At 40.8% G+C, this 24,267-nt stretch overlaps 1 protein-coding gene across 12 annotated transcripts in view; it reads left to right on the top strand.

Annotated features, from left to right (window-relative positions):
• Window positions 1–24,267, top strand: part of LOC308479371 (ankyrin repeat and SAM domain-containing protein 1A-like) — a 112,629-nt gene that overhangs the window by 15,201 nt on the left and 73,161 nt on the right. For 9 of the 12 annotated variants that reach the window (XM_081010008.1, XM_081010004.1, XM_081010010.1 and 6 more), the window contains exons 2-9: window positions 4,422–4,502; window positions 6,548–6,704; window positions 8,476–8,538; window positions 17,693–17,989; window positions 18,567–18,642; window positions 19,734–19,835; window positions 20,519–20,611; window positions 21,894–22,087. In XM_081010008.1, the coding sequence (XP_080866134.1) occupies window positions 4,422–4,502; window positions 6,548–6,704; window positions 8,476–8,538; window positions 17,693–17,989; window positions 18,567–18,642; window positions 19,734–19,835; window positions 20,519–20,611; window positions 21,894–22,087 (1,063 nt within the window). Of the gene's footprint in view, window positions 1–4,421; window positions 4,503–6,547; window positions 6,705–6,938; window positions 7,003–8,475; window positions 8,539–17,692; window positions 17,990–18,566; window positions 18,643–19,733; window positions 19,836–20,518; window positions 20,612–21,893; window positions 22,088–24,267 lie in introns of those variants that run through there. The other 3 variants (XM_081010011.1, XM_081010007.1, XM_081010006.1) reach the window with 2 other exon arrangements.

Genomic DNA, 24,267 nt, shown 5'->3' with positions numbered 1-24,267 from the left:
GACGATATGATGGCTGCTGTATTTGTTTCTGACTCAATTTGTGTGATTACTGTATTGCACTACAACTTGAATATCAGTACAATTAAATGTATAAAGGTAGTCATTTATATGTTCTTCATGGACTTGGTGGAGACCCATAACTGGGTACTGTGCCATCTCTGGACCTTTGTACGGGTGGCACTCATGCTTCACCTTTCATAGTATTGATCTCTCCACATGTTTCCGGTAGCAGGGCAAATGCTCATGTCACAGACACAACTATTGTTTGATTTGTTCAGGTAATCAATTCAACATTATTGATTGTGCATGTAATAGTTATCATGGGCATTCAAACTGGAACTGCTTATGATAGAGGAACTGTGCATTACATAGGTACTGCATCAATGTTCTGTGTTTCTGTAAAAATATGTTTGTAATTCAAAGCATTGTACCCCAAAAAAAGTATCTTCTGAGACTTGAGAGACCAAACAGGATGTGGGGTGTGGGTGGATGTACAGCTGGAGGACCGCAATGGAAATTGGACACCCCTCATCTTGTGTGAAGTGCATTCTGATTACACAAATGTCTTCTTTGGTCCATCTTGTTTTTTCTTAAGTACTGTATTTAATTCTTGTCCACATAACTACCGTATTTTTCGCCCTATAGGACACACTTTTTCCCCTCCAAAAATGAAGGGGAAATGTGTGTGCGTCCTATGGGGCGAATGCAGGCTTTTGCTGAAGCCTGGAGAGCGAGAGGCGTCGGTGTGCACCGACCCCTCTCGCTCTCCAGGCTTCAGGAAGCTATTCGCAAGGCTTGCCAACACCTGCACGAAGCACGGGGTGTCCTCCGGAGGGCGCCACGTGCTCCGCGCTGCAGGCTGCCACCCGCAAGCCTTGAGCACCCGGGGGGAGTTCCCGCAGGCTCGCAAGGCTTGCGGGTGGCAGCCTGCAGCACGGAGCACGGGCCGCCCTCCGGAGGACGCCCCGTGCTTTGCACAGGTGTCCGCAAGCCTTACGCGCCCGGCGGGAGTTGCCGCCAGGCTTGCAAGGCTTGCTGATAGTAGCCTGTTCTGGGGGCTGGGGTCGGGGGAAGCTCGGGCTTCCCCCGCCCCAGCCCCGCGGCTGGGGGGGGGGAAATATTTTTTTTTTATTCATTTCCCCCCCAAAAAATGAGGTGTGTCCTATGGGCCAGTGCGCCCTATAGGGCAAAAAATACGGTGCTGGTGAAGAAGAGCCCCAAATTTCTGGACTGTCTTCCAGCACTTTGCATGTTGAGGTTAAAAGCCATGGTGAACCTAGTAGAATCCCATAGGATATCATAAACATATGGCCATGGCATCATGCACACATCTCCCAGTACCACATTCTGTATCACACCCTCTGGGAAGGACCATACTATTGTAAAACAGAGCTCCCAGCACCAATACAAGGTGTGCTGCTTTGGGGAGTACTGGCCAGGTTCAGCCACTCAGGAATGCAACCTTGTCAGGGCCTTGTCTTCATATTAAGTGTCTCCCAAATAGCCCAGCTACAGCAGCCTCCTGATAGACAACTGCTTTTACAAGGGGGTACTGGGTCTGGTGTTAAGCTCTGTGCCTCTCCTCATTCCCCTTGTGTCAGCTGCCTCTGCTCACTGCTTGATGGTGTGCTTATGCACAATGTAGTGGCTGTGTTTCTGCATCTGAAATTTGTCCTGTACTCAAGTGTTTCCTGAAAATGCAGGTGTCTAATTGCTCTCTTCTAATGTGATGTTGAGTTATTGGCACTATTTTATGTTTGCCTTTTAATCAATTGCACATCCACTTTGTTGCTACTACTTCCTATTCGCTATGCTTTTTCAAATATAAATTATATATATTTTCAGTCTGTTTCAAAAGCAGACTGAATTTGGAGCATATTCTTTTGACAGCCCATCCTAGGACTGTATCCTTGTCCTCTGTAGTGATCTGATTTTTTCCCCTGTTCTTGCATTCATGGAGGCAGCATACTCTGAGAAAGGTGGCTTTACTGATATTGACTTTGAAGAGTACAGTAGTTTTACAGGAAAGCAAAATTATCCAGACATACCACTTATTCCATTGCCAGGAGGGATGTAAACTTCACTGCTGTATAGGATCAAATTGCTTGGCTATATTCTGGTAAGGCGGAGAGATTGCTGAGAGCTGCTATAATTAAATTGGTTTTAGGATAAAATAAATGCACGCCTTCAAAACATGCTTGATTATTTTTGCAGCATTTTACTTTGTTTCTCTCTTCCTTAGAGCTATTCTTTGTAGCATGATGTGCACAAATGATCTGTCCTTTCTTTTACCTTCTATTTATATTTACGCTTTGGGTCAAATAGCTTTGTAAGCTTTGTATGTTTCATGTTTCATCTTTGTATGTTTCCATTATCTATGACCAATAGGAAAATGAGTCCCCCTACTCTAATATAATGGCTTGTAAATGTGTAGAACTACCAGTCAAATACAAGGCGTTTTTATTTCTAAGCAGTGGCTTTTGTTGAGTCGCTTCTGCCTACTTAATATCTAGGGAACCAGGATGCTTTGGGATGGGAATTGTAACTCATTTCTTGTTGTAAAAGAGAGGTATTCTCCTGCTTTCCTAGAGTAGGCTTTTTTTCTTATCTGCATGGAAAGCAAGCCTCAGGGAAGCACTGTGAAGTAGCTGCCAGGGATGTCATCTGAAGATGATTGTTGCTTTGCACCACTGTAGTAGAGCTTGCACAGAGGGAGCGTCACCAGGAGTATCTTATGATATGGAGGTGTGTTCAATTGATGGCATCCTTCAGGCTTGTGGAAAGAGCCCCCTCCCCTCCCACTGCCCCAGATTAAATACCCAGTTTAGATTAATTGCATACTGTGTTTGTTTTGTGCTCCTTATTTCCAGAGTGCATTTTTAAAAAATAAAAAAAAAATCCAATTTATATGGAGAGGACGCTCGCTCCCCCGCTTTGGCAGATCTGCCTCCTACTCGGCTTGTGTTGGCAACTAATTACCTCCTTTGTTTCAAAATTCCTTGGCATCAATGTTACGTTTGAAGTGCTAAATAAATCTTGAGTTATCAAAAGCCTCTTTTCTGCTAGAAAAATGAGAGCATAATATTAGAGCATTACACATACCAAATGTTTCCTGTTCAAGACTAGAATATTAAGTGATGCTTAGGCAACAGTTCAAATTGTGTGTGACAGTGTAATTGGCAGTGAAGCTTCATTAAATGGTTACACAGTTTGAGTAATATCTGAATTAGCTTTATAATTAGGAGCTGTAGGTGCTTGTCATGTCACGTTGCCTTAAGTGTGTTGACTGTCTTTAGACTACTAGAAAATACGTTACTATTTTCCCTTATTAGCTCTGGCAATAAAATGTGCTACTTAAAGAGGTCCTTTATGCCTCCCTTCATTTTTAAGAAATAGCTCAGGCTAGACCATGGCATATTTTGGATTCTGCTCTTTACTCTTTTCTTACTACTCTTTACTTTCTTTTAAAGAAAGTATTGGTGCTTTCAGTGGCAAACACATTTATAGCCAGGAAATTGGGTGCACACTCTGTAGCATTAAAAACCTCTGAAATTAAGGTTCAGTTTCCTTCCAGGTGCTGCAGCGATAGATAAATGAGATTAGACAAGTATAGAGGTGCTGATCTCCTGAAAACAGGATTCAGTTAACAAACCCTGTCCTATATCTAAATCAAGATGCTTGATGGTCATGCTCCTTAATTCAAGAAGTTAGAAGAAAACATAATATTGTTTCAGCTTTATTCTTAAACTATATTCCTATGGTATTCAGCCAGCCAGCATGTTTAGGTGGGTAGAAATGTATCTAATGAACTTGTAATTTCATATTCTTCGAGAGAAACTAAGTAATAGACAAAATTTCATTATTGGATGGCTACAAATCTATGGAATGATCTGCAGTCCAGTCTGCTAGCTAGATCAGCCTAGATAGGTACAAAACAGTTATTTTCTTCAGAAAATATTTTGTGAGTATTGTAAGCAAGCATTTGATGTGGGGTTAGGAGGATGTTCATGAAACCTGATTCCAAACTGTTTGGGGGCATTAAAGGGCAAATCAGCACTTTGAACTGGGCCTAGAAATGTATGGGAGCCAATGCAACCAGTACAATTTGGGGAGGGGGCGCCATGCGAGATCTTGCCTCCCAAAAGCATTTGCACAGCACCCCAAAACATGTGTTTTTGGGTGTGGTGACCATGGCCCTGAAAAAGTGTGTCTTTTCAGCTCCATGGCCTTGCACGGGTCACATGACTCGCCCTGGAGCATAGACGTGGAAGACCCACATCCTGCTTTTGGGACTCAGCATGTCGGAGGGGTATGCCATTTTATGGGGAAATCTGCAGAAACCTTGCTTCAGTCTGGCTTTACCTTTCTTTTTGCTTAACTTGATGTGTCTTATGTCTTTATGCTGTATTTTTATTTTACAGCATATGGAGAGGACCAAATGTGAACTGTGTTGACAATACCGGATATACTCCATTGCACCATGCTGCTTTGAATGGTCACAAGTAAGCTACCCATCTGTGAAATAACAATTTGGGTAATTTGGTAGTTTAAAAGTTAAAACCTATGGCAATGTATGTACCATTTCCCTGTTGATCCATGTGAACTCTACCATATCTATTGATCCATGTGAATTCCACCATATCTAGCAGATAATAGATCACCAAAGTTACACCTGCTTCGAGACAGCAGTGAGCTGTACTATATTGCTGAGTTTATCACCACTGAGGCCTGAGTGGTGTTTACAGTAATTCTCAATATCAAAATGAGGGGTGGAGGAATTCACACAGGATTGGTCTGCTGAACCTCAACAAGATTGAATCAGTGGCTACTCATATCTCACATTAACTTCATCCGCTAAATGCCAGCCCATATTTCAACCCCTAAGATGCTCTGGCTTTAATTCTGAGAGTATGAAAGAGAGGGCAAGCCACAACTCTAAGGCAGCTCTAAGGAAATTGATTCATACCTTCATACTGTTGCTTCTCGTGTTCCAGATTAAATACCAAAGTAGGGTTTTTTTTCAGGGGTGGGGGAGGGTGTCAGGATTCAGTTACTTTTCCTGATAGACTTTGCATATCGATTCCAGTTGGGTGAGAGACTGTTCCACAAATTGGAATTGTAATGTTTAGAGCCAATACATTTGCTTTATGTAATTTAGGTTTCCTCAAGTTTGAACTGTTAAAAACAAATAAACCATTGCTCAAATATCAATGACAATTTACCCCATAGATGCACTTTAGCAAACTCTTGAAGCCTATATCAGCATTCCTAAATACTGTTGTGCTATGCAGATTGTGTGACATCTTCATTATAGGCATATATTCTATTGCTTGCTGGAGTAGTTTATCAAAGCTGAGCTTACGGCGGACTTGAAAATTTCATCCAGTGCTTCTCAAGCCATTTTCTGAACTTTGTCATTGTAGTTCTTAACCCCTCAGAACCTTTTAGTATCTATGTTAGTTGCACTTAACTGCTTTATAGCCCCACTATGCTGCTCCACCTTTCAGCCCAATTCCTGTGCCATTCCCAGCATTAACAAACATTTTACTACCCTCTCTCTCTTTCTTAATATTTTTATTATTATTAAGGATTTTCTTGTTTTACAGAAGTAAGTGTAATGCCTTGTATTTTTTTCCCCATGTAACATTTTTACAAATCCGTCAACTGGACTCACAGCTGTCACTTGCAACCCTCTATCCTATACATAGGCGCCCCCATAGATAGATAGATACTTTGAGGGGGCGGGGGCCCCTCAATTTTCGCAGGGCGTTTGGGCTCTGTCCCCTGGCACCTCGTGACATCACATGTTTGATGTTGCATCAGGCCCCACCCTCATCCTCTGGAGAAGCCGACGCCTCTGATTCTATAGCAGTTCCTTCCATTCTATAGCTATGGTACTTACACCTTTGTAACTAATAAGTTATTTAAGACAATTCTCCTTTAGTGCTGCCCACTTCAGTTTGAGAAACACTGATATACCGGTATGTTTTGCTGTTAACTTGATCAGTATTGATCTGCTTACAGTAGGTTTTATGCTCTTAGTGTACATAAATTGTACAAATAAAATTCAAAATATACTAAAGCAGTGAAACACCAGCCTTGTTCAAGCCATTTTGATGCAAGCATAGCAAGGTTGTGAGCATTCAGGAGTTCAGTTGCTTGGATGAGCCTTAGCTCAACTTTAGAGATTAGTACAAACCCCCTGCACACTCATGTGTAGCTTGAGTGATTAAAATAAATTATTCCAGCCCACTTCCTCCACAATAAGCTCTACTAACTCTCTTCCAGTAAGTGTGCTTTGGATTGCAGCCTTATTTTCTCTGGGTGGAAGGAACTACAAGGCTGCTTTCATTTCTGTGGTTCTAAGCATTCCGTAACTGAACACCTGAATCCAAAAATATTTTGAAAGCTGAATCTTTTTAGACTGACTTATAAAATGTATTCTCAATCATTTTGTTTATGTATCTTAAATCAGTTTTCTTTTCATTATTGACTCTCATCTAGACTTACTCTAAATATCTCACAACATCATTTCTCCTCCCTACAGGGATGTTGTGGAAGTTCTTTTAAGGAATGATGCATTAACCAACGTGGCCGACTGCAAAGGCTGTTATCCTCTTCATTTGGCAGCTTGGAAAGGAGATGCTGAAATAGTGAAACTACTAATACACCAGGGGCCATCTCACACTAAAGTGAATGAGCAGGTCTGAATATGTTTCTTATTTTCATGCTTTTAATAACCTAATAATATTAGGATTATTCTCCAGGAGAGTGAGAATCTATGATACTCAGCATCTATGAGACTCAGATTTATTCAGGATTTATTGCATGGCAAGGAGTTAAATGTTAAATACTATCTCTATGCAGGAAAACAAATACCTGTCTTGAAAGCTGCACTTCTGGCCGGCCACCTGATTAGAAACTGTGGAAGTAAGCAGTACATGAGCTGCAACATGTGCAGGATGGAAGGATGTTAACCATTGCTTTTCTTCCATTTGCTGGGTAATTTGAAACTTGGTGTAGTTGATGTACCAGTTCCTTTCTGTGTTGGAGCCAATTAAAGTAACCTTAGTCTCCTTTAGTCATGTTTTTGTAGCTGCGCTTAGTTTGTTCTAGTACTTGTGCTTGGCAAGCTAATATTGTGAAGTTCATTATGGTAAAACTTTCACTTATTCATTATTAACCTACTAAAGAGCAGTGATTCTACTCAAGTGAGAGGGGACTATTTACTTGCCCCAATTTTAAAAATTGCATTCTGATTGACTTGCATCTTCTTTTTAAAAAATTGCTCCATACAACTTATATTTATCCTGGATAAGCTAGCAGAATTGCAAAATTCCTATTAAAAATCCAAATTTCCTTTACACCCCCACTGAACACACAATGAAAATTATATATGTTGGTTAGTTTAGTCTGACTACTGCAGAGAATCAAGTTTTTTTTCCTGTTCTAGTTTTTGTGTGGAACACTGGTCTTTGGGGTATTTGTATTCTAATACTATTGAATTATAACTGGTTGGCAAATTTTCTTCAGATTTCTTGCAACTAAGATAGCATCAAATTAAAAAGGTACTTGTGTTCAAAGAAACTGAAGTACTGGGAATGTCGTGGAGTTCTTTTTTATCAGGTGCTGTTACTGCGACCTGGCTGGAGGTCACTCTGTACTGTGAACAGTGTGTGTGTTTTATCACTGTGGGTGAGACTTAAAGTAATTGAGGATATGCCTTTTGTAAATATTTTCACTTCCGATAGAAAGTATCACCCATGCTGAACTACACAGTGACTACTTCAGCCAGTGTGGACCACTTTGGAACTAGGATGGGATGGGCAGCACACTTTGTTCACAATTAAAGATAAAATTCCATGATTGTGGGGGTTTAACGGCTATGAAGTCATGTAGCTTTCTGATGTTTCCCATAAATAGTCTATTATAGGAATACAATCTCTAGTTGAAAAGAAAGTCGGCAGTGCTGTTCAATTGCTGATTAGTAATATTCTTCATATGAAAATAGCTAAATGTGTATGTTAAAATGGCCTTTGATTATATTGTTGGCAAATCTTTTTTTAAAATTTCGGCTGGGCTCATCATGTTCTCAAGCACAGCTGTGATCATTTAGTTTGTTCCAGTCAACAGCATTTAAGTTTATAACACTGTTCACCATTCTCTAGGGTTATTGGAAGGGGCCATATGAAAGTGAATGATCTTGCATTCTGTGGCTAGCATGAGACAAAACATACAAAAAAATGTTAAACAGTGAACTATAAAAGATTGTCACGTAACGTTTGCATGCTATCTTTAAAATGATGTGCATGGTGCAGTTATTGACAGCTGGAATGGCCATTGTGATTAATTGCTTTTCATTGGAATGAAATATTGTCGTGTTCTGTCATTCCTCCCGTTCAGAGTCACTCACTGCTTTGTTGCTATATCTTGCCCATTTCATCATCACGTTTTCTTTTCCTCTCCTTTTTGTAGAATGCTCTTGAGATCAAAGAACTCAAAAAGTACGGCCCCTTTGACCCCTATATCAATGCCAAGGTGTGTACTTCTCTGCCACTATTTCACTACATCATTTCTCCGCGTTGTATTTTTGTGCTTCTAGGTGCATTATCATCTCGTTGGTTGATGATGCCTACTTGTGAGGTGGGGAGGGTCATGATTATAAATGCAAACGATTTACTGTGGAATTTATGTTAAACAGCCTTTGATAGTTTGGATGGGGGAATTCTACTTGATATTTAGTGGGGTTTCCTCCCGTTCTTTGATATTCTATAGTTGGGATGCTGGTCGGTCCCAGCCGGGATGCAGAAATTCAACAGATGATTTCACAGTGTTTCAGTATTGGCTCCCACATTTAATAAGAAAGGGATAAATAGTGAGAGTGCTTGTTCCACACGCCACTCTAAACCTTTATTGAGGGTCACATTGTAGAATTCCAGAATATTTCTGGTAATGGTTGACTGAGAACAACAATACCTGTGTGTATATGTATCCTTTCTTGCTTCACTGGTTGCATTGTTGCATCTAACTGTTGCTTTGTCTCAGTCTTGCCTATATCTCACCCTTGCTTCTAGCAGTTCCTCATTTATAAAGTACAAGCATAATTTATGAAACAAAACTTTTGAGAATCATTGAAGGAGATCTGAGGTTACTGCATATGCAGTCCAGTAGTATATTTTGAACCACACTATTTAATTGACTGTTATAATCAAGCTCCAAAGAAATAATATAAAGCAGTCTATTTAATACCAGGGTGACTGAGCTCTTCTGTTATACCTACTCAACTACTGTTAAGGGCAATCTAAAACTTTACTGTGCTTCATCTGCATGGCTTTACATACACTAAAATTTGATGGTTAAAATTAATTGGAAGGCACTTTTGCAAGTAGATTCCTATTACAGGAAATGTGGGATGTAAACTATGCACCAGAGCTTTTAATACAGTATGACCCAATCATTAGTATAGTAAATGACCTACTGTGATAGGAATAATAATGCATAAGTTCTGGTGATTGCATCACTAAATTGCTTGCTTGGACTATGCCCCTGCCAAGTACCAGTGAGGTTCGGGGGCATTGGGGTTCTTCAGAAACTGTTCTCCCCACTCCCTTGGCACTCATAAAGATTGTATATCACACTCTATGATACATGTAACAGCCTTTCTTATGGGATCATGAAGAACATGGTGGCCAATATTTGCATCAGCCAGTTGGTTTTCCTGGTGCTCCTGCTCGCATGGGAATTGTCTACAAACAGAGGAAGAAGGGAGGCAATTTTTTTGCTAGTTTCCTAGTGTCCCAACTAGAGGGTTGGGAAACCATCTAGAAGAAATGTTGAGAGGGCTTGGACTGCATGAAGGAGGGGAATTTTGTAAAATCTGCTTTCCCTCCATTAGTAGATGTTGCCTTCTGGATCAAAAGCTTTTCTACTTCTGCAGGGGCAGCATTTGGATGCAATCCCAGTATTTTAAATAATTAAGGAAGAAGATCAATGGATTTAAACCAACTTTTCTCTTTGGTGATTCATATATTTGGTTACTCAAATAATTAAAATTGGTTTGCAACTAAATACAGCACTGGGTTGTATCCAACAACGTTGTTTCATTAGCTCATGGAGTTCTACTTGTGCAGCTTTCTCTCCTCCTCTTTCCCCATATGCCCTCAACCCTCCAGAGCGGATTCGAAGGGATGCATGAGGAGAGGAGAAGGAGGGGCAGTTCTGTTGCGCACATGGAAATCCAGAACAACTTTATTTGATGCAACCCATTTACACTATCCAAGAGTGTAATCCAAAATATTTGGTCATACAGCCTATGCACCTTTTGCACCACAAAACTTAAATCTATGTAGAACAAAGAGGCAATTGTGGAATCGAATTTTGTTTTGGCTCTCTGGACACATGCAAGAACACAAAGCAAGATCATTTACTTGAAGTCTAGAGCTAGGAGCCAAAGAATCATGAAACTGATCCCTTGAGTCTGAGCAGGCTTTAGGCTCCCCCCCCCCCGAAGTGGCAATTTTGATATGTTGAGGGAATTTTAACAACAGCAGCAATGTCAAAATCCACAAGGCTAATGTACCGTATTTTTCGCCCTATAGGACGCACTTTTTCCCCTCCAAAAATGAAGGGGAAATGTGTGTGCATCCTATGGGGCGAATGCAGCGCGACATCCTGCTGTCCCCGGACCTGGTTTGGAGGCTGGCAGCGGGGAGAAGCCCGCTTCTCCCTGCCGCCAGCCCCACAAGCTGGGGGACAGCGGGGAGGCACAGCGCGCCCAGGCTTAGCTTCGCGCAGCTCTCCGCAAGCCATGGGAGCCCGGCGCTGGGCTCCCACGGCTTGCTGAGAGCTGTCTGTTCTGGGGGCTGGGGTCGGGGGAAGCTCGGGCTTCCCCAGCCCCGCGCCTGGGGGGGAAAAATAAATTTCCCCCCCTTTATCCCCCCCCCCCTAAAATTAGGTGCGTCCTATGGGCCGGTGCGTCCTATAGGGCGAAAAATACGGTAAGTCTCATGTGACGCAAGTCTCCATGGCTTTCAGATGGAAGGACTGGTGGTTACTGAATAGCTGCTTTTCTCCATTAAATGGAAAGTAAATGCCCATGCTGTTTATGGAGTCACAAATTTTCACAACTTGCCATGAAAATATGATGCATTTTATTTGTTTGCTTGTTCTTTTTATATCATGCCCTTCCTCCCATTTGGAGTACAGGGCAGCTTCATATTAGAAATCATTAAATATCCATCTAAGATAAGTGACAGTCATAAAATCATTACATAAGATACAGAAAAGCAACAGTGCAAATGCTAAAGGGACCACATATGAAATATAAAACAAAGCCTGGGGTGAACAATGTTTTGACTTTATATATACAGTAAATATTCACTGTGGGAGCAGACAAAATATCCTCTGCAAAGAAGTTCCATAAATTGGCTTGTGATGCTATTTTTGCAAAGCCACACTCACCTGATATCAGGTGTGTGGCAGACAAAAGACATAGCTGGACCAAAAAGGGGTTTGCAGGCACCATTTATAGGGCACTAAGCTCAGGACTTTGAAATTGCTGTGTGGCTCTTCACAACTATCAGCTGATGGTCAGTGCCTGCAGAGAGTCATGTGCAGTGTTTTGAAGCTCCAGTGTTCAGTTGATTGTTGGGGCTTCAAAGCACCACAGACAGACCTCTACAAGCCATGTTGGTGAAAACTGGTCACCTCGTCAGAATGATGTGAGTTGATTGACAGGTGAACAGCCCCACCCACCTGTCAAATTTTACTTGTAGGGGGGTTGAGGAGATGAAGATTTGGCCCACTGGCTGGATCCAGTTCCCCGCCACTAGTTAATGGATAGATCCAGCTTCTATGAATTGAACACTTAAAAAGGCATCTAAAAGTTCCTTCTCCCCATATGTTATGTTGGTTGATTCCATAATTATATATTGTGCATAATTCTATTTCCTTTTGTCAGCCCTGAACCCATTATTAGCGAATTTTATTGGATGACCACAAATTTTGGTACTGTGAGAAATGGGCAGGTTTCTTTGAATCCAGTTTCTCCATGCCATAACTCTATTCATCTATATCATGTTCCACCTCAGTCATTTTTACTCCATACTGAAAAGTCCTTAACACACAACGTACAGAAACTTTACTTACATGAAGTTTTTATTTTATAATGGGGAAATGAATCTCTTGGGGGGGGGGAATTCTAAAGTATTCAGTTCTAAAGTGTAACAATTTACTTTTGATGTTTGTGCAATCATTTCTACATTTTAAAAATGAGATGTAGTGGGACAAATTTTCCAGATAGAGGGGAGGAAATGGCAAATAGTTTCAAGCAAGGGTAGTGCTTGTGGTAAGGGCAGATGTATTGAGTATTCACATATGCAGGCTACTCTGAGTCAAATATGCTTATGCCTATGAAACAGAGGCAGTATGCCTCTGAATACCAGATACTGGGAATTGCAGATGAGCAGAGCACTGTTAACGCTCATGTGCTGCTTACAGGCTTCAGAAAGGCATCTGCCTGGTCACTGTGAAAATAGGATGCTGGACTAGATGGGATATTGGCTTGATGCAACAGGCCCTTCTTAGGTTCTTACATAACTTTGCATTCCTATGACTTAGTGAACTTTTAGACATAATCAAATTTTAATAAGGACTTAATGTGCTTTTAAAATCAAGTGACATTTCAAACCTAATCTAGGTCTCTTTAACATGTATAATAAATTAGGAAATTTTAAATAGTAATTTCATTTCTCTATCACAAATATCCTTTGTTAAGCATTCTGTAGGAGCAGAAAAAAACTAAAACTATAAAAGTCTATTATAAACGTGCACAGAATGCATACAGAAACAGTAGAAGTATACCATTTTGTATGCCCACCAGTAGTGCTTTCAGTTGTACAGTAGGTTGTCATACAGTGAAAGCTTGCTTCAGTCAGGTTGATTTTGTTCTTCTTGCTTTTTGCTTCCTTCTGGTGGGACTTGCAACAAGTCCATTCATATGTCAAGGAGAAAAAACTTCAAAACATATTTTCTCCATTTGAAAAATACCTCAGAGACTTATTTTGACCCTCTCCACATACACGATGTAACGTTCGATCTTGAATGTTATAAAGTACAGTGGTACCTCGGGTTACATACGTTTCAGGTTACATATGCTTCAGGTTACAGACTCCACTAACCCAGAGATATTACCTCAGGTTAAGAACTTTGCTTCAGGATGAGAACAGAAATTGTGCTCCGGCGGCAGCGGGAGGCCCCATTAGCTAAAGTGGTGCTTCAGGTTAAGAACAGTTTCAGGTTAAGAACGGACCTCCGGAACAAATTAAGTACTTAACCCGAGGTACCACTGTACAAATGTAGGCCCCTGACAAATAGAGGGTTGTGTCTTTTTTTTTTTTCTTTGCTCCAGTCTGCTATATGGCAAGCAACTGCCTTTTTACATGTGAATCCCTTGGTGCGGGTTTGGGGGGGGGGGGACTGGAACAGGGCAAGAAGCAGAGCAAACATTATTATTCCCCTCCCCTAGTTTCCCCCTTCCCTTTTCATCCCCAACCCACACTTCCTTGTCCCAGTGCAAGTAAGGAGAACCTGCTTCTGTATGCATATCACTTGTAGGATTAGGAATTAAATCAGATGCATTTGATATCTAGAGGTTGCCAGTCAACATTACATTGCTTTCAGTGGAGTGCACACTTGAATGTGCATTGGATGGGCATTCAATTTACACTCACCATTTCTGATCTAGCAAGGGAAATGTGCGTTGAAACAAATTTTCTCATGTGTCAGTCTAAGTGCACCTTGCATCATGAACTTTGTGGCTGCCTGTTGCAGCCCATTGCTCAAGCCAGAAGTGGTCTGTTTGGCATGTCTCCAGAGCATGAGAAGAGTTGGGCTCCAATAATACATACTCTCTCCCAACTGCTATACCTGTCAGGCCCAAGGAAAACAACCCACTTGGCACAATGGCTTGTGTTTGCATGCTATCTGCTGCCAATAATCAGAGGCAGTATAAAGGGAGCGTGTATGCACAGTCCTGACCTGGCATGGGGGAGATAATTTTAAAGAATAAGTTGCCCATCTACATATCTTTAGTGTGTTGGTGTTTTAATATGTAGAGAAGCTACTTCAGATCTCTCCTTTCTGGCTGCTCAGCATGTTCACTTGTTACATATGTCTCATTTGAAAATAGCGAGACTGATCTCTAGATTTTTAAAAAAAATATACAATATGATAGAATGCTTTTTTTAAAGACTTGCAAACATTTACTCTTAATACTGCAAGACTATTTACTACAGTCAAAGGTTTTAGCAGGTTCCTTAAAGGCAGAAAATCTGAATGTATTCAATTCTGTATTCAGGCTTTCCAGAACCCATAGGGGTCAAAGCTTGTTATCTGCTGCAAGGAACACAGTCCTTTACATAAATTCTCTAATTTCCAGCAGCATTAAGGCTTGAAATGATTATCCACCCTCATTTCTCCAAGGATAGGAAGCTACAAGTAGAGAAAGCCTCAGGAAAGGGAAGAACTAACTCTCCAAGGTTTCATGCAGTGGCCTGGGATAAGCTGGGGTAGAGATCAGGCTCATAACTTGATCTTGCAAGAAACACACAGGCAGTAGCAGCCAGAAGGTAGAGAAAGAGGAGCATTATATTGTTGATAAAATGCATGAACAGTTCACCTCAGTAGGGCTATTGAAGAGGATGCAACAGTGCATGAAATGTTGGGGTTCCAGTACTCCAGGATCTGCAGTGCTAAAGAGCCTTTCTTTGCCCTGTTATCAGTGGAGACATTCATGTCCATAACAATAAATAAACAGGATTTATCTATACATGTTATATACATTTTCAGCTGACTGTAGTGTGGTGTACTGGTTAAGAGCGGTAGCCTTGTAATCTGGGGAACCGGGTTCGCGTCTCCACTCCTCCACATGCAGCTGCTGGGTGACCTTGGGCCAGTCACAATTCTTTGAAGTCTCTCAGCCCCACTCACCTCACAGAGTGTTTGTTGTGGGGGAGGAAGGGATAGGAGAATGTTAGCCGCTTTGAGACTCCTTCGGGTAGTGATAAAGCAGGATATCAAATCCAAACTCCTCCTCTTCTTCTTATATACCATTAATATGTTTGATGAAGAAGCACATGAACTGCTTTTGGAAAACCAAACATTTTAAATTTTACCTTCTTAAAATGATAGTGCTTTATTGTTTTTATGCTGTATTTTTGTATACTGCTTTGGAATTCTTAAATATTAACTGGTGTTGAAATACTTTTTAATAAATAGATGCATTCAAATGAAAGACATTCCCCAACCTTTTACTTTTATGGGGAGCAGGTACAGAAAGAACTTGCTTTTGGCTTCTCAGGCAACTGGGAATATACTAGAGCCATCATTTTTTCGCAGCTCCTTACAAGAAATTTCTGAAGTTCTTTGAACCTGAGGCTCTCTGACATGAGAAGATAATGCTTTAACTCCATCCGAAAAAATATTCATTTTTCTGCATTAATCAGCTCTAGCTGATCTGTGAGGCTGAAAGTTAAGTGTCCTTATGGTTTTGGGGTGTGAGGAAATCAAAGACTAAGGATTAGCCTCTTAAGGAGTGGTAACTTCATATTTATTATAAAAATTCCTTCAGAACCAGATGCTGAGCTGGAGTGGAAAACACAATATAGCCGCTTTCCAGAGGCTTAAAAATCTAATGGGAGCTCCATTTTAAATTATAAATTCTTATGTGCATCTCAGATGCACCTATAGTCTCATATTGTTTATATGCAAATTTAAATGTAAATCGTCTATTGATTAAAAACAGATTAAAATAGGATAATGCAGCTGCCTTAAATATTAATCATACACACCCTCTTTTCTTAGTATCTTCTTGTCTCTTCAATTAATATTAACGTTAACTAGATATTAACAGGGGCATGGAGGGGAAAGACTACAATCACCTCTGCATAATACTAGATGTTGTAAAGTATGCAGAGTAGGATGAAGCCAGCACTTTTGATTTATTTTCCTGATGTTGTTGACTCCTGTGGCACATGATATATGATTCATATGTAATGTTCTGTCAAAATACATCAAGATTCTTTGGTATCTGCTCTTAAGTGCTACATCTTAATTATAAACCCTGAGCCATATGCCCTCTCTCTTTATTCCTTGTGAATTTCTGTGCTTGCTCTTAATGTTGCATTACCTCATCTACTTTCACCTTTGCTATAAATCTCTCTCCTCCCCCCCCCCCCCGCAATTCCTCAGCTTGGGCTGTTACTTTGCAATTCATGAGCACTTGTACTCACCCCCCCGCCCTCAGTTTTTCAGAGTTTTTGCATACATGTCACTGTTCATATTAATTTCCTTTTTGTTTGCAGCATGCTATTAAACGAGCTCCTGAATGTAGATCTGAGCTTCTTTCTACTTAGCCATTTTTGCCATGCTTTCATGTGGTCCAACATACTACAGCAAAACATAGCATGCAGGATTAAACTACGAAGTACTCTATATTACACCTTGTCCAGTGCAAAACTGCCCAGCTTTCAAAATTCTAGCATTAGTGTATTTTTGTTAAATTGGAGCATTTCTGATAGAAGCAAGCTCAGGTTAACCCACTCAGTTCAGCTAGTTACATACATAGTTTATGTATCTAAGTTTCTCAACCCTCTTTCAGTAGTGCCTTCATCTAAATACCAACTAAGATCTGAAGAGTTGCTTAGACTCCTGCAAAGCAGGAGTGACATTTTTGACTGCTGGCTTCCTCATACCATATCTGGATAGCTCAGTTGGTTAGAGCGTGGTGCTGATAATGCCAAGGTTTCAGGTTCGATCCCTATATAGGATAGTTGCGTATTCCTGCATTGCAGGGAGTTGGACTACATGATCCTCAGGGTCCCTTCCAACTCCACAATTCTATGATACCACAACTGAGTACAGTATTTGAAGCTTCCTCTTGTTTTCAAGAAGCAGTTGTGGCATAGAGGCCTACTGCTCAAGAGAAGTCTGACTTACAGAACTAGTTTCATAGTTCTTTGGATCACAATAAGCTTCTTTTGCTAAAAAGAAGTAGTAGTAGTAATACAAGTTTAATTAACTGAGGGCAAGTTCTATAGACTTTTATAAACAAAAGTACAGTGGTACCTCGGGTTATAGACGCTTCAGGTTACGTGTTTTCGGGTTGCACACTGCACCGAACCCGGAAGTACCGGAACATGTTACTTCCAGGTTTCGGCGCATGCGCAGAAGTGCTAAATCGCAACCCGCACTCTGCGGGTTGCGAACGTGCCTCCTGCATGGATCATGTTCACAACCCGAGGTTCCACTGTATAAGCAAGGGAACTTGCAGCCATTGCATTGTGCATTAAAATTATGTTTTTTGAAATCTGGATAAATACGCAAAGTTGACACACTTTGATTGCAACATTGATGAAGTATATATAAATATTAGGGGAGAATTATGGAAGCATTACTATTTCTCTCACAGTGAACTATTGGGCTGTGTACTGTTGACTTCTGTCTTGCTAGATGCCTGTATTGCTTCATCCTTTTATCAATGTGGTACTGCATAAACCTTAGGAAAGAATTTGATCAAACCATTTTATTATAGTTATATTTAAATCAAGTGACTGCCTATGAGTTGGTATTTTAGAGATGGTAACATTCTCTCTTAATCAGAGTCCTAATGGTTTTTGTATTTGTGTAATCTCAGAATAACGACAATGAGACAGCCCTGCACTGTGCAGCTCAGTATGGCCATACGGAAGTGGTGAAGGTTCTTCTGGAGGAGTTGACTGACCCTACTATGCGAAATAACAAGTTTGAGACTCCTCTTGACTTGGCTGCACTCTACGGGAGATTAGAAGTTGTGAAAATGTTGCTCAATGCTCATCCCAATCTTTTAAGCTGCAATACTAAGAAACACACACCTTTGCATCTGGCTGCTAGGAATGGCCATAAAGCTGTAGTTCATGTTCTCCTGGATGCTGGCATGGATAATAATTACCAGGTACTTTGTTTGGGAGTTTTGTGAATTTAATATTGAAGTAATGTTCTGGGTATCGCATATTGGCATTAACTCTCTTGGGAGAGGTACTAAGTTAAATGAAACCTAATCAGAGCTCTCCTTTGGAAATGCCTTGAGGATTACAGGGGTTGACCTGCAGGTTCAGTTCCAGACTGCTGTGATCTCTCTGGCAAGCATGCCCCCATAGCAAGTTTACAGAAGCGGCTGCATTTTCAACTAATTTCCCAACCTTTCTGTGTTACTGCTCCTTTCACAAAGGGAAACACACAAGATTCTTAAGACTGAATTAGAGGTGAAGTAGCTTCTGGTGTGGATTAGAGGTTAAGTAGTTTCTGACTGATGTGGTTCAAAGTGATTACTCGTAATTTTGAAGAAGCTGCCTTAAACACTAGAATCTCAGTACTGGTAAAGAAGCTTGGGGGATTTTTTTTCTAGTTGTGGATGAGCTGTAGCAGCTGGCTTTTGTTTGTGAAATGAGTCCTTGCGTATGTGCAAGTATTGCCTTCAATGTTCTCTGATTGCATTCACAACTTGGATTCATGCTGTGTTTGATTTACAGACGGAAAAAGGCAGTGCTTTGCACGAAGCTGCTTTATTTGGCAAAACAGATGTAGTACAGATACTGCTAGCTGCGGGTGAGAATCTTTCTGCTAAAATGATGTATCAGTTGTACTGTGATCTTTAGACTGTAGTGAATGTTTGAGGAATATTTTTTTTCTTTCATGGCAGACATCCTGCAATATAAGCTGTATTTAGGCCTCTGAAGGTCTTTCCCTCCATCAGCCTTTTAAAAGTTATGTTCCATACCCAAGCACCAATGTTAATAAAAACTTACTAAAACTTTACATTTAACAATCATAGACACCACAAATCAGTCCAAAGAGAAAAGGTCTTGCTATACTTCCCAAACTGGTTTGGGGGTTGTTATATGTCTTGAAGGAAGAGAATTTTATAATTTTGGTCTGGCCATCAGAAAGACTCTTTGCATAGCTTTGTCTGGACAAGGCTGGAATAATTTAGGACTGTGTTCTCAGCAGATTCAGAAATTCTGCGATACAACAGATATTTTTTTTTCTATTCCAGAATAGTATGTATTCATGTTATAGCAAAAATAGCAAAGATGAATAATATTATCGTGGTATAAATTTATTCCATAATAAAATTGTTAATCTTTAAAGTGTCCCTGGATTCTGTTTGGTTTGGTTATTTCTGTAAGAAGCCTTATATTAAGCAATATTGTGCAGCCATAATCATTATTTAGAGGTCAAGAATTTGTGCGCTACAAATTCTCCCCACAGTTTGCTTTCACCACAATTGAGTGCCAAATTTACATCAGGGATCAATTATATTTAAGGTTTGCCAGGATCAGATTTTTAAAAAAATATAAAACGAAAATCCTTTACACGACTTTAGGATTTCTGAATTGCTTTAACTGTTGTATTCATCAGCGCAGCAATACTAAACCATGGTTAAAGCAAGGCAGGAAGGAAGGCAGAATGCACATGCAAGAGGGGAGGAAAAGATTACACCAGCCCTGGACTTTTCTTGATGTTTCTATCAGGGTTTGAGTATGAAAATGTTTTCATCTGACCTGGATACTTGTACTTCTTTTAAGTGTTCTGCATTGCAGTTCACAATTTGACCATGGCTTTTTTAATGATAGACTGTGTATAAAGCCACATTTTAATGAAAAATAATTTGTAACCTTTTCTATATATGTCTTAAGGCATTGATGTGAATATAAAAGATAACAGAGGCCTAACTGCTTTGGAGATTGTGAGGGAGCTTCCATCTCAGAAAAGCCAACAAATAGCAGCTCTCATTGAAGGTAAGTCACTTGTGCAACAGGGCTTCCACTCCCCCTCCTCATCCTCCCACCCCAAATTTGGCTCTGGCAGTAGTTGGGAGAACCCTTAGAGCAGTGTGTGAGTAGAGGAGAGGAGTTGTCATTCCATCTGGCAAGCTGCATTGTTTGCACAGAGAGGACGATTGAAAGAGTGTGACGTTGAATTCCTCCTAATATTATTGTACACATGCACAAAGTGTGGTGACTTAGACTAACTGAAGCAATTTATAAAGTTTTGGGTTGTTTAGTGAACTCTAATGCGGGTCTGAAAACTGACTTCTAGTAAAAGTGTGTGTGGTGTATGATGAGTATTAAATTTGATTATTTAGCACTTCAGTTTTCCTTATCCAATTTCAGATGCGTATGACTATAATACACCTTGTAATTGGCTCTTGACGTGCTGTTGATGGAATTGGCATCATTAACTTATGCCATCAATGAAAAAGCAAGGCCAATAGAAGCATTTGTTTCTAGACATAATAGGCTTAGTACTATTTGACTTTTTTGTCAAATTTGTAGCATCCAAGTATAATGAGCACATATTAAATTTGTCAGTTCTGAATAAATTTAAAAGTAAGCTGGTATGTTCTCTGTAAGACATCTACCACTGCTGCTTCTACATATTCTTCGTTTCTACAGCTGACTTGCACTTTTTATTTTTTCAGATTGCACAACAGGGAAGAAGATTGCAAAAGCAGAAGAGAAGACACCGCCTGCATCAGCTACCTCTACTGAAACTTCAGTTCGTGTCCCCCAGGGTAAGAAATTGGGTGGAAAGGAAAACTTTAGTTGTAGTCAGTACCTATTATAGCACATGCTCTTGCAGGGTGTATGAGAGGCATGTCTCATACTACAAGTACTGAAGTAATTTTATTGGGGTTGTTGTGATTATTTGTAAACATGCCATTTTCTACAGTCTGACTATTAATGTTTAACTATTAAGTTAAATGGTTACAGTCTGTTAATGTTTGTACAGATTTTTGGGGCAGTACCTATAAATCCAAGAAGGATGATTTTTAGCACCAACCACGAGTATTGCTTTATTTGTTGAATAGTTGGTATAAAGAAAGATTAGAACCCAAGAGGCTGAATTTTTGTTAATCTGCATAGCACTAGGGGAATAGGAGAAGACAGTTAAGTTAAATTTGTGCAGGTGGCTATTTCACTGAAGGTGATATTGCACCCGTGTTTGCTTGTCAGGCACAGTCATTTAGTACGCTGTTGCTTACCACCCAATGATATTGTCCTTGCTTCTCTTTTATTCCCTTCTCCCTTCATCGGATCTAATGTTCTTTCTGTTTAAATTCTGCAATCTGGTGTCCCTATATTTTGCATGTTTTCTGGGCCTTTTCAAATCCCTGTGTCCCTGGACCTTTTCTAGTTGTGCGTCAGCATGGGGTGACTACAACTGTTGTTGATTATTTGTGGCTTAGGGCCCTCGTATTTATGGGACCGCCTCTTCTGGTATGCCCTGCAGAGGACCTTAAGGTCCATGAATAATCATAGTTTAGAGGTCCCGGGCCTAAGGAAGTCTGATTATCTTCCACCAGGGCCAGGGCCTTCTCAGTGATGGCTCCGACCTGGTGGAATGCTCTGTCCCATGAGACCAGGGCCCTGCAGGATTTAACCTCCTTCCGCAGGGCCTGCAAGACAGAGCTATTCCGCCTGGCTTTCAATTTGAATTTAGCCTGATCTTTTATTCCCCTTCCTTCCCTTCCCCCTCCCCTTTTTATGAAGATTACCTGCTCTGGGATCCCACAGCTAATTCTCTCCTGGCCTCCTCGCTGGCCCTAATTTAGGCAGCTAGCCCTGGTGATCATCTAATGCTCATTGGATGGATTTTCCCCTAAACTGATCTTTGAACTTTGAATTTATTCACGTTTGTATACTTTTATGTTTTTTGTTGTATCACAATTAAGTGTTTTAAATTTGTGGTTAGCTGCCCTGAGCCCAGTTTTCTGAACTGGGAAGGGCAGAGTATAAATAAAAAATTATTATTATTTATTATTATTATTATTTATCAATTTCTGTTTCCTCTAGGCAATGTGGAGAAAGCAGTGACAGAGCTGATCATAGATTTTGATGGAAAGCCAGATGAGTGTCCATATGAAGCCTTGTACAATGCAACATCCTGCCATTCTTTAGACAGCCTTGCAAGTGGAAGATCTTCAGACAGAGATTCAGTGAATAGGGAAGCGGAGATGACCAGTGTTAAAGTGACAGGAGTGAGGCCTGTATGTAACCTGATGTGTGTTGTCTGTTTCCTTTTTATGGAAAGTAGTCTGGGATATATCTCCAGGCCTGTGCACTCTCCACACTTGCAGTAAGTTGATAGCCTAGCTGTACAGTTTGACCATAATATTAAATAATTGCAACAGGCTTTGCTTACTGAGCAGTTGGAAGCCACTCCCTGCTGCATGTGCTACGCGTGATGTTCTCCCAGAGCTCTTGAGCATTATAACTTCATGATGTGATGGCTATCCGGATTTTGGTGAAATTCTACACCAGTATATTTGGCTGTTGAATGTGTTCACTGTAATGAATCTCTTCATGTTGCTACTGCTACCTCAGGTTGTTCCCTGAGTTACAAGGAAAGAAGCTTGTGCAGAGCATGACCTTCATTTAAATATTTTTTTTTTCCATTCAGCTTTCCTCCATCCAAAGAATGTTGAATGCCAGGCTTCTCTGTCACATTGTTAGTCCGTGATTTTAGTTTGGGAGCAAATCAATTATTTACAGAATTTGTAGATGCAATCCAGTAGGGGGAGCTTGGGGGCTTTACAGGATAATTGTATAGCTTCAGTATAATTATATAGCTTCCCTGAAAGCAGTCTTGCCTGAAAGGATCTGCATTTGCTGGATCTAGTATCTCAAGGTCTGTACAGACTGTGGAGCAGATACAGTTGTGTATTGGAAGCATGCCACCTTGCCTTCATTACTTAATAGCTTCATAGAAAACTGTAGAAATACACATTGAGCAATAATGGAGCAGAAGAAAACAGACAAAAGTTAACAGCTAACTGAGAAGAATAGCGCTATAGCCTAGTGCAGTCTGGAATATACTAATAAAGCAAAGATTTATTACTCCATATCAGAAGCATACAAATCAATGCAAAACCACACAGTGAACTAAACCTGAACATGGATTGTTTTTGCATGGGTAGTCTTAGACAGGCTCATCTTATCTCTGGGGCAAGAAGAACATGAGATGGACACAAAGCATGGCAGTTAGATGAAGATGGGCCTATAACAGGGAACACTGCAGCAGCGTGTTCTTGTTACTCATACTAGTGAGCAATCATGATCAGGAAGCCTTTTATACAGACCAAGGAAGAACCGCATCTTCTGGCATTTTAGGCAGCTTGCTTGTTGGGTGCCTTCCTTTTAGTGTCTTAATTTAGTGTGTGCATGTTGATCTATAACCTTGCCTGACTCATAGCGGCGGAGCATATGCCCGCGCTGCCCAGGGCGGGCACATTTCCAAGGGGGGCGGGGCGTGGAGGGTGCCCTCCCAGGCGCGGGATAGCTGCTCGGGTGCAAAGAGCGATGCGTGTGCCCTGAAGCCTGGGGCGGGGTGAGCCGCCAATGGCAGACATTTGGTGTGCCCTCCTGTGACTGCCAAATGTCACCCCCCTCAGCGAAGACACCCGGGGCGGTCTGCCCCCCACTGCACCCCCCTTCCTCCACCCCTGCTGACTCAGGTTCTATACTCATTTCTGACCCACCCTGGCATTAATGTCTGCTGGTGTGGTTTTTAGAAACATAATGAAGTTTTAGGATTTTAGTGCAGCAGAATTTAAGGAAGGTGCCCAGAGCATTACTTCCATGCCAACTTTCCATGTACTTGTGAAATGTAGTATATCCAATACTGGTTGCCTGAAATTAGCTATCTAAGTCAATCATTAGATAGCGCAAAGTGCATGCAAAATCTCTCTGGTGGCACTAATGCAAAGACAAATATTTTACTTATTTTATTTAAAACCACTTACATACTGCCTAATATTATATGTTTGTGTGAGTGCATAATGGTCATTTAAAACCAGCTAAAATACAAAGACATTAAAATCAAGACAATAATGTATGATAGATACAGTAGCAAGCATAACCAGCTAAAATGCAGTGAGTTGGATAAATGTGCCCCAAAGGCCTGAGTGAGTAAATAAGCTTTCAGCAAGCACTAGAAACACATCACGGTTGCCACTTGCCTGATCTATGAGGGGAAGTGGTTCCACAGGGTGGTACCACAACAGAAAAGATAGGTGCCAGGCAGATAGTACATCACAGTGCCCCCGCAGTGAAGCTCTGTGATTTCAAAGCACTGCCATATCATCAAACATTAGCAAATTCTCTCTAGCACGTCTAGTCACGAACTGTAACACAGTAATGAGATCATTATTTTAAAACATTAAATTGC

This window comes from Podarcis pityusensis, assembly GCF_964106645.2.
Source record: "Podarcis pityusensis genome assembly, chromosome: 6".
Lineage (NCBI taxonomy): Eukaryota > Metazoa > Chordata > Lepidosauria > Squamata > Lacertidae > Podarcis > Podarcis pityusensis.
The sequence above is the reverse complement of the archived record's forward strand: the minus strand, read 5'-3'. Positions and strand labels throughout refer to the sequence as shown.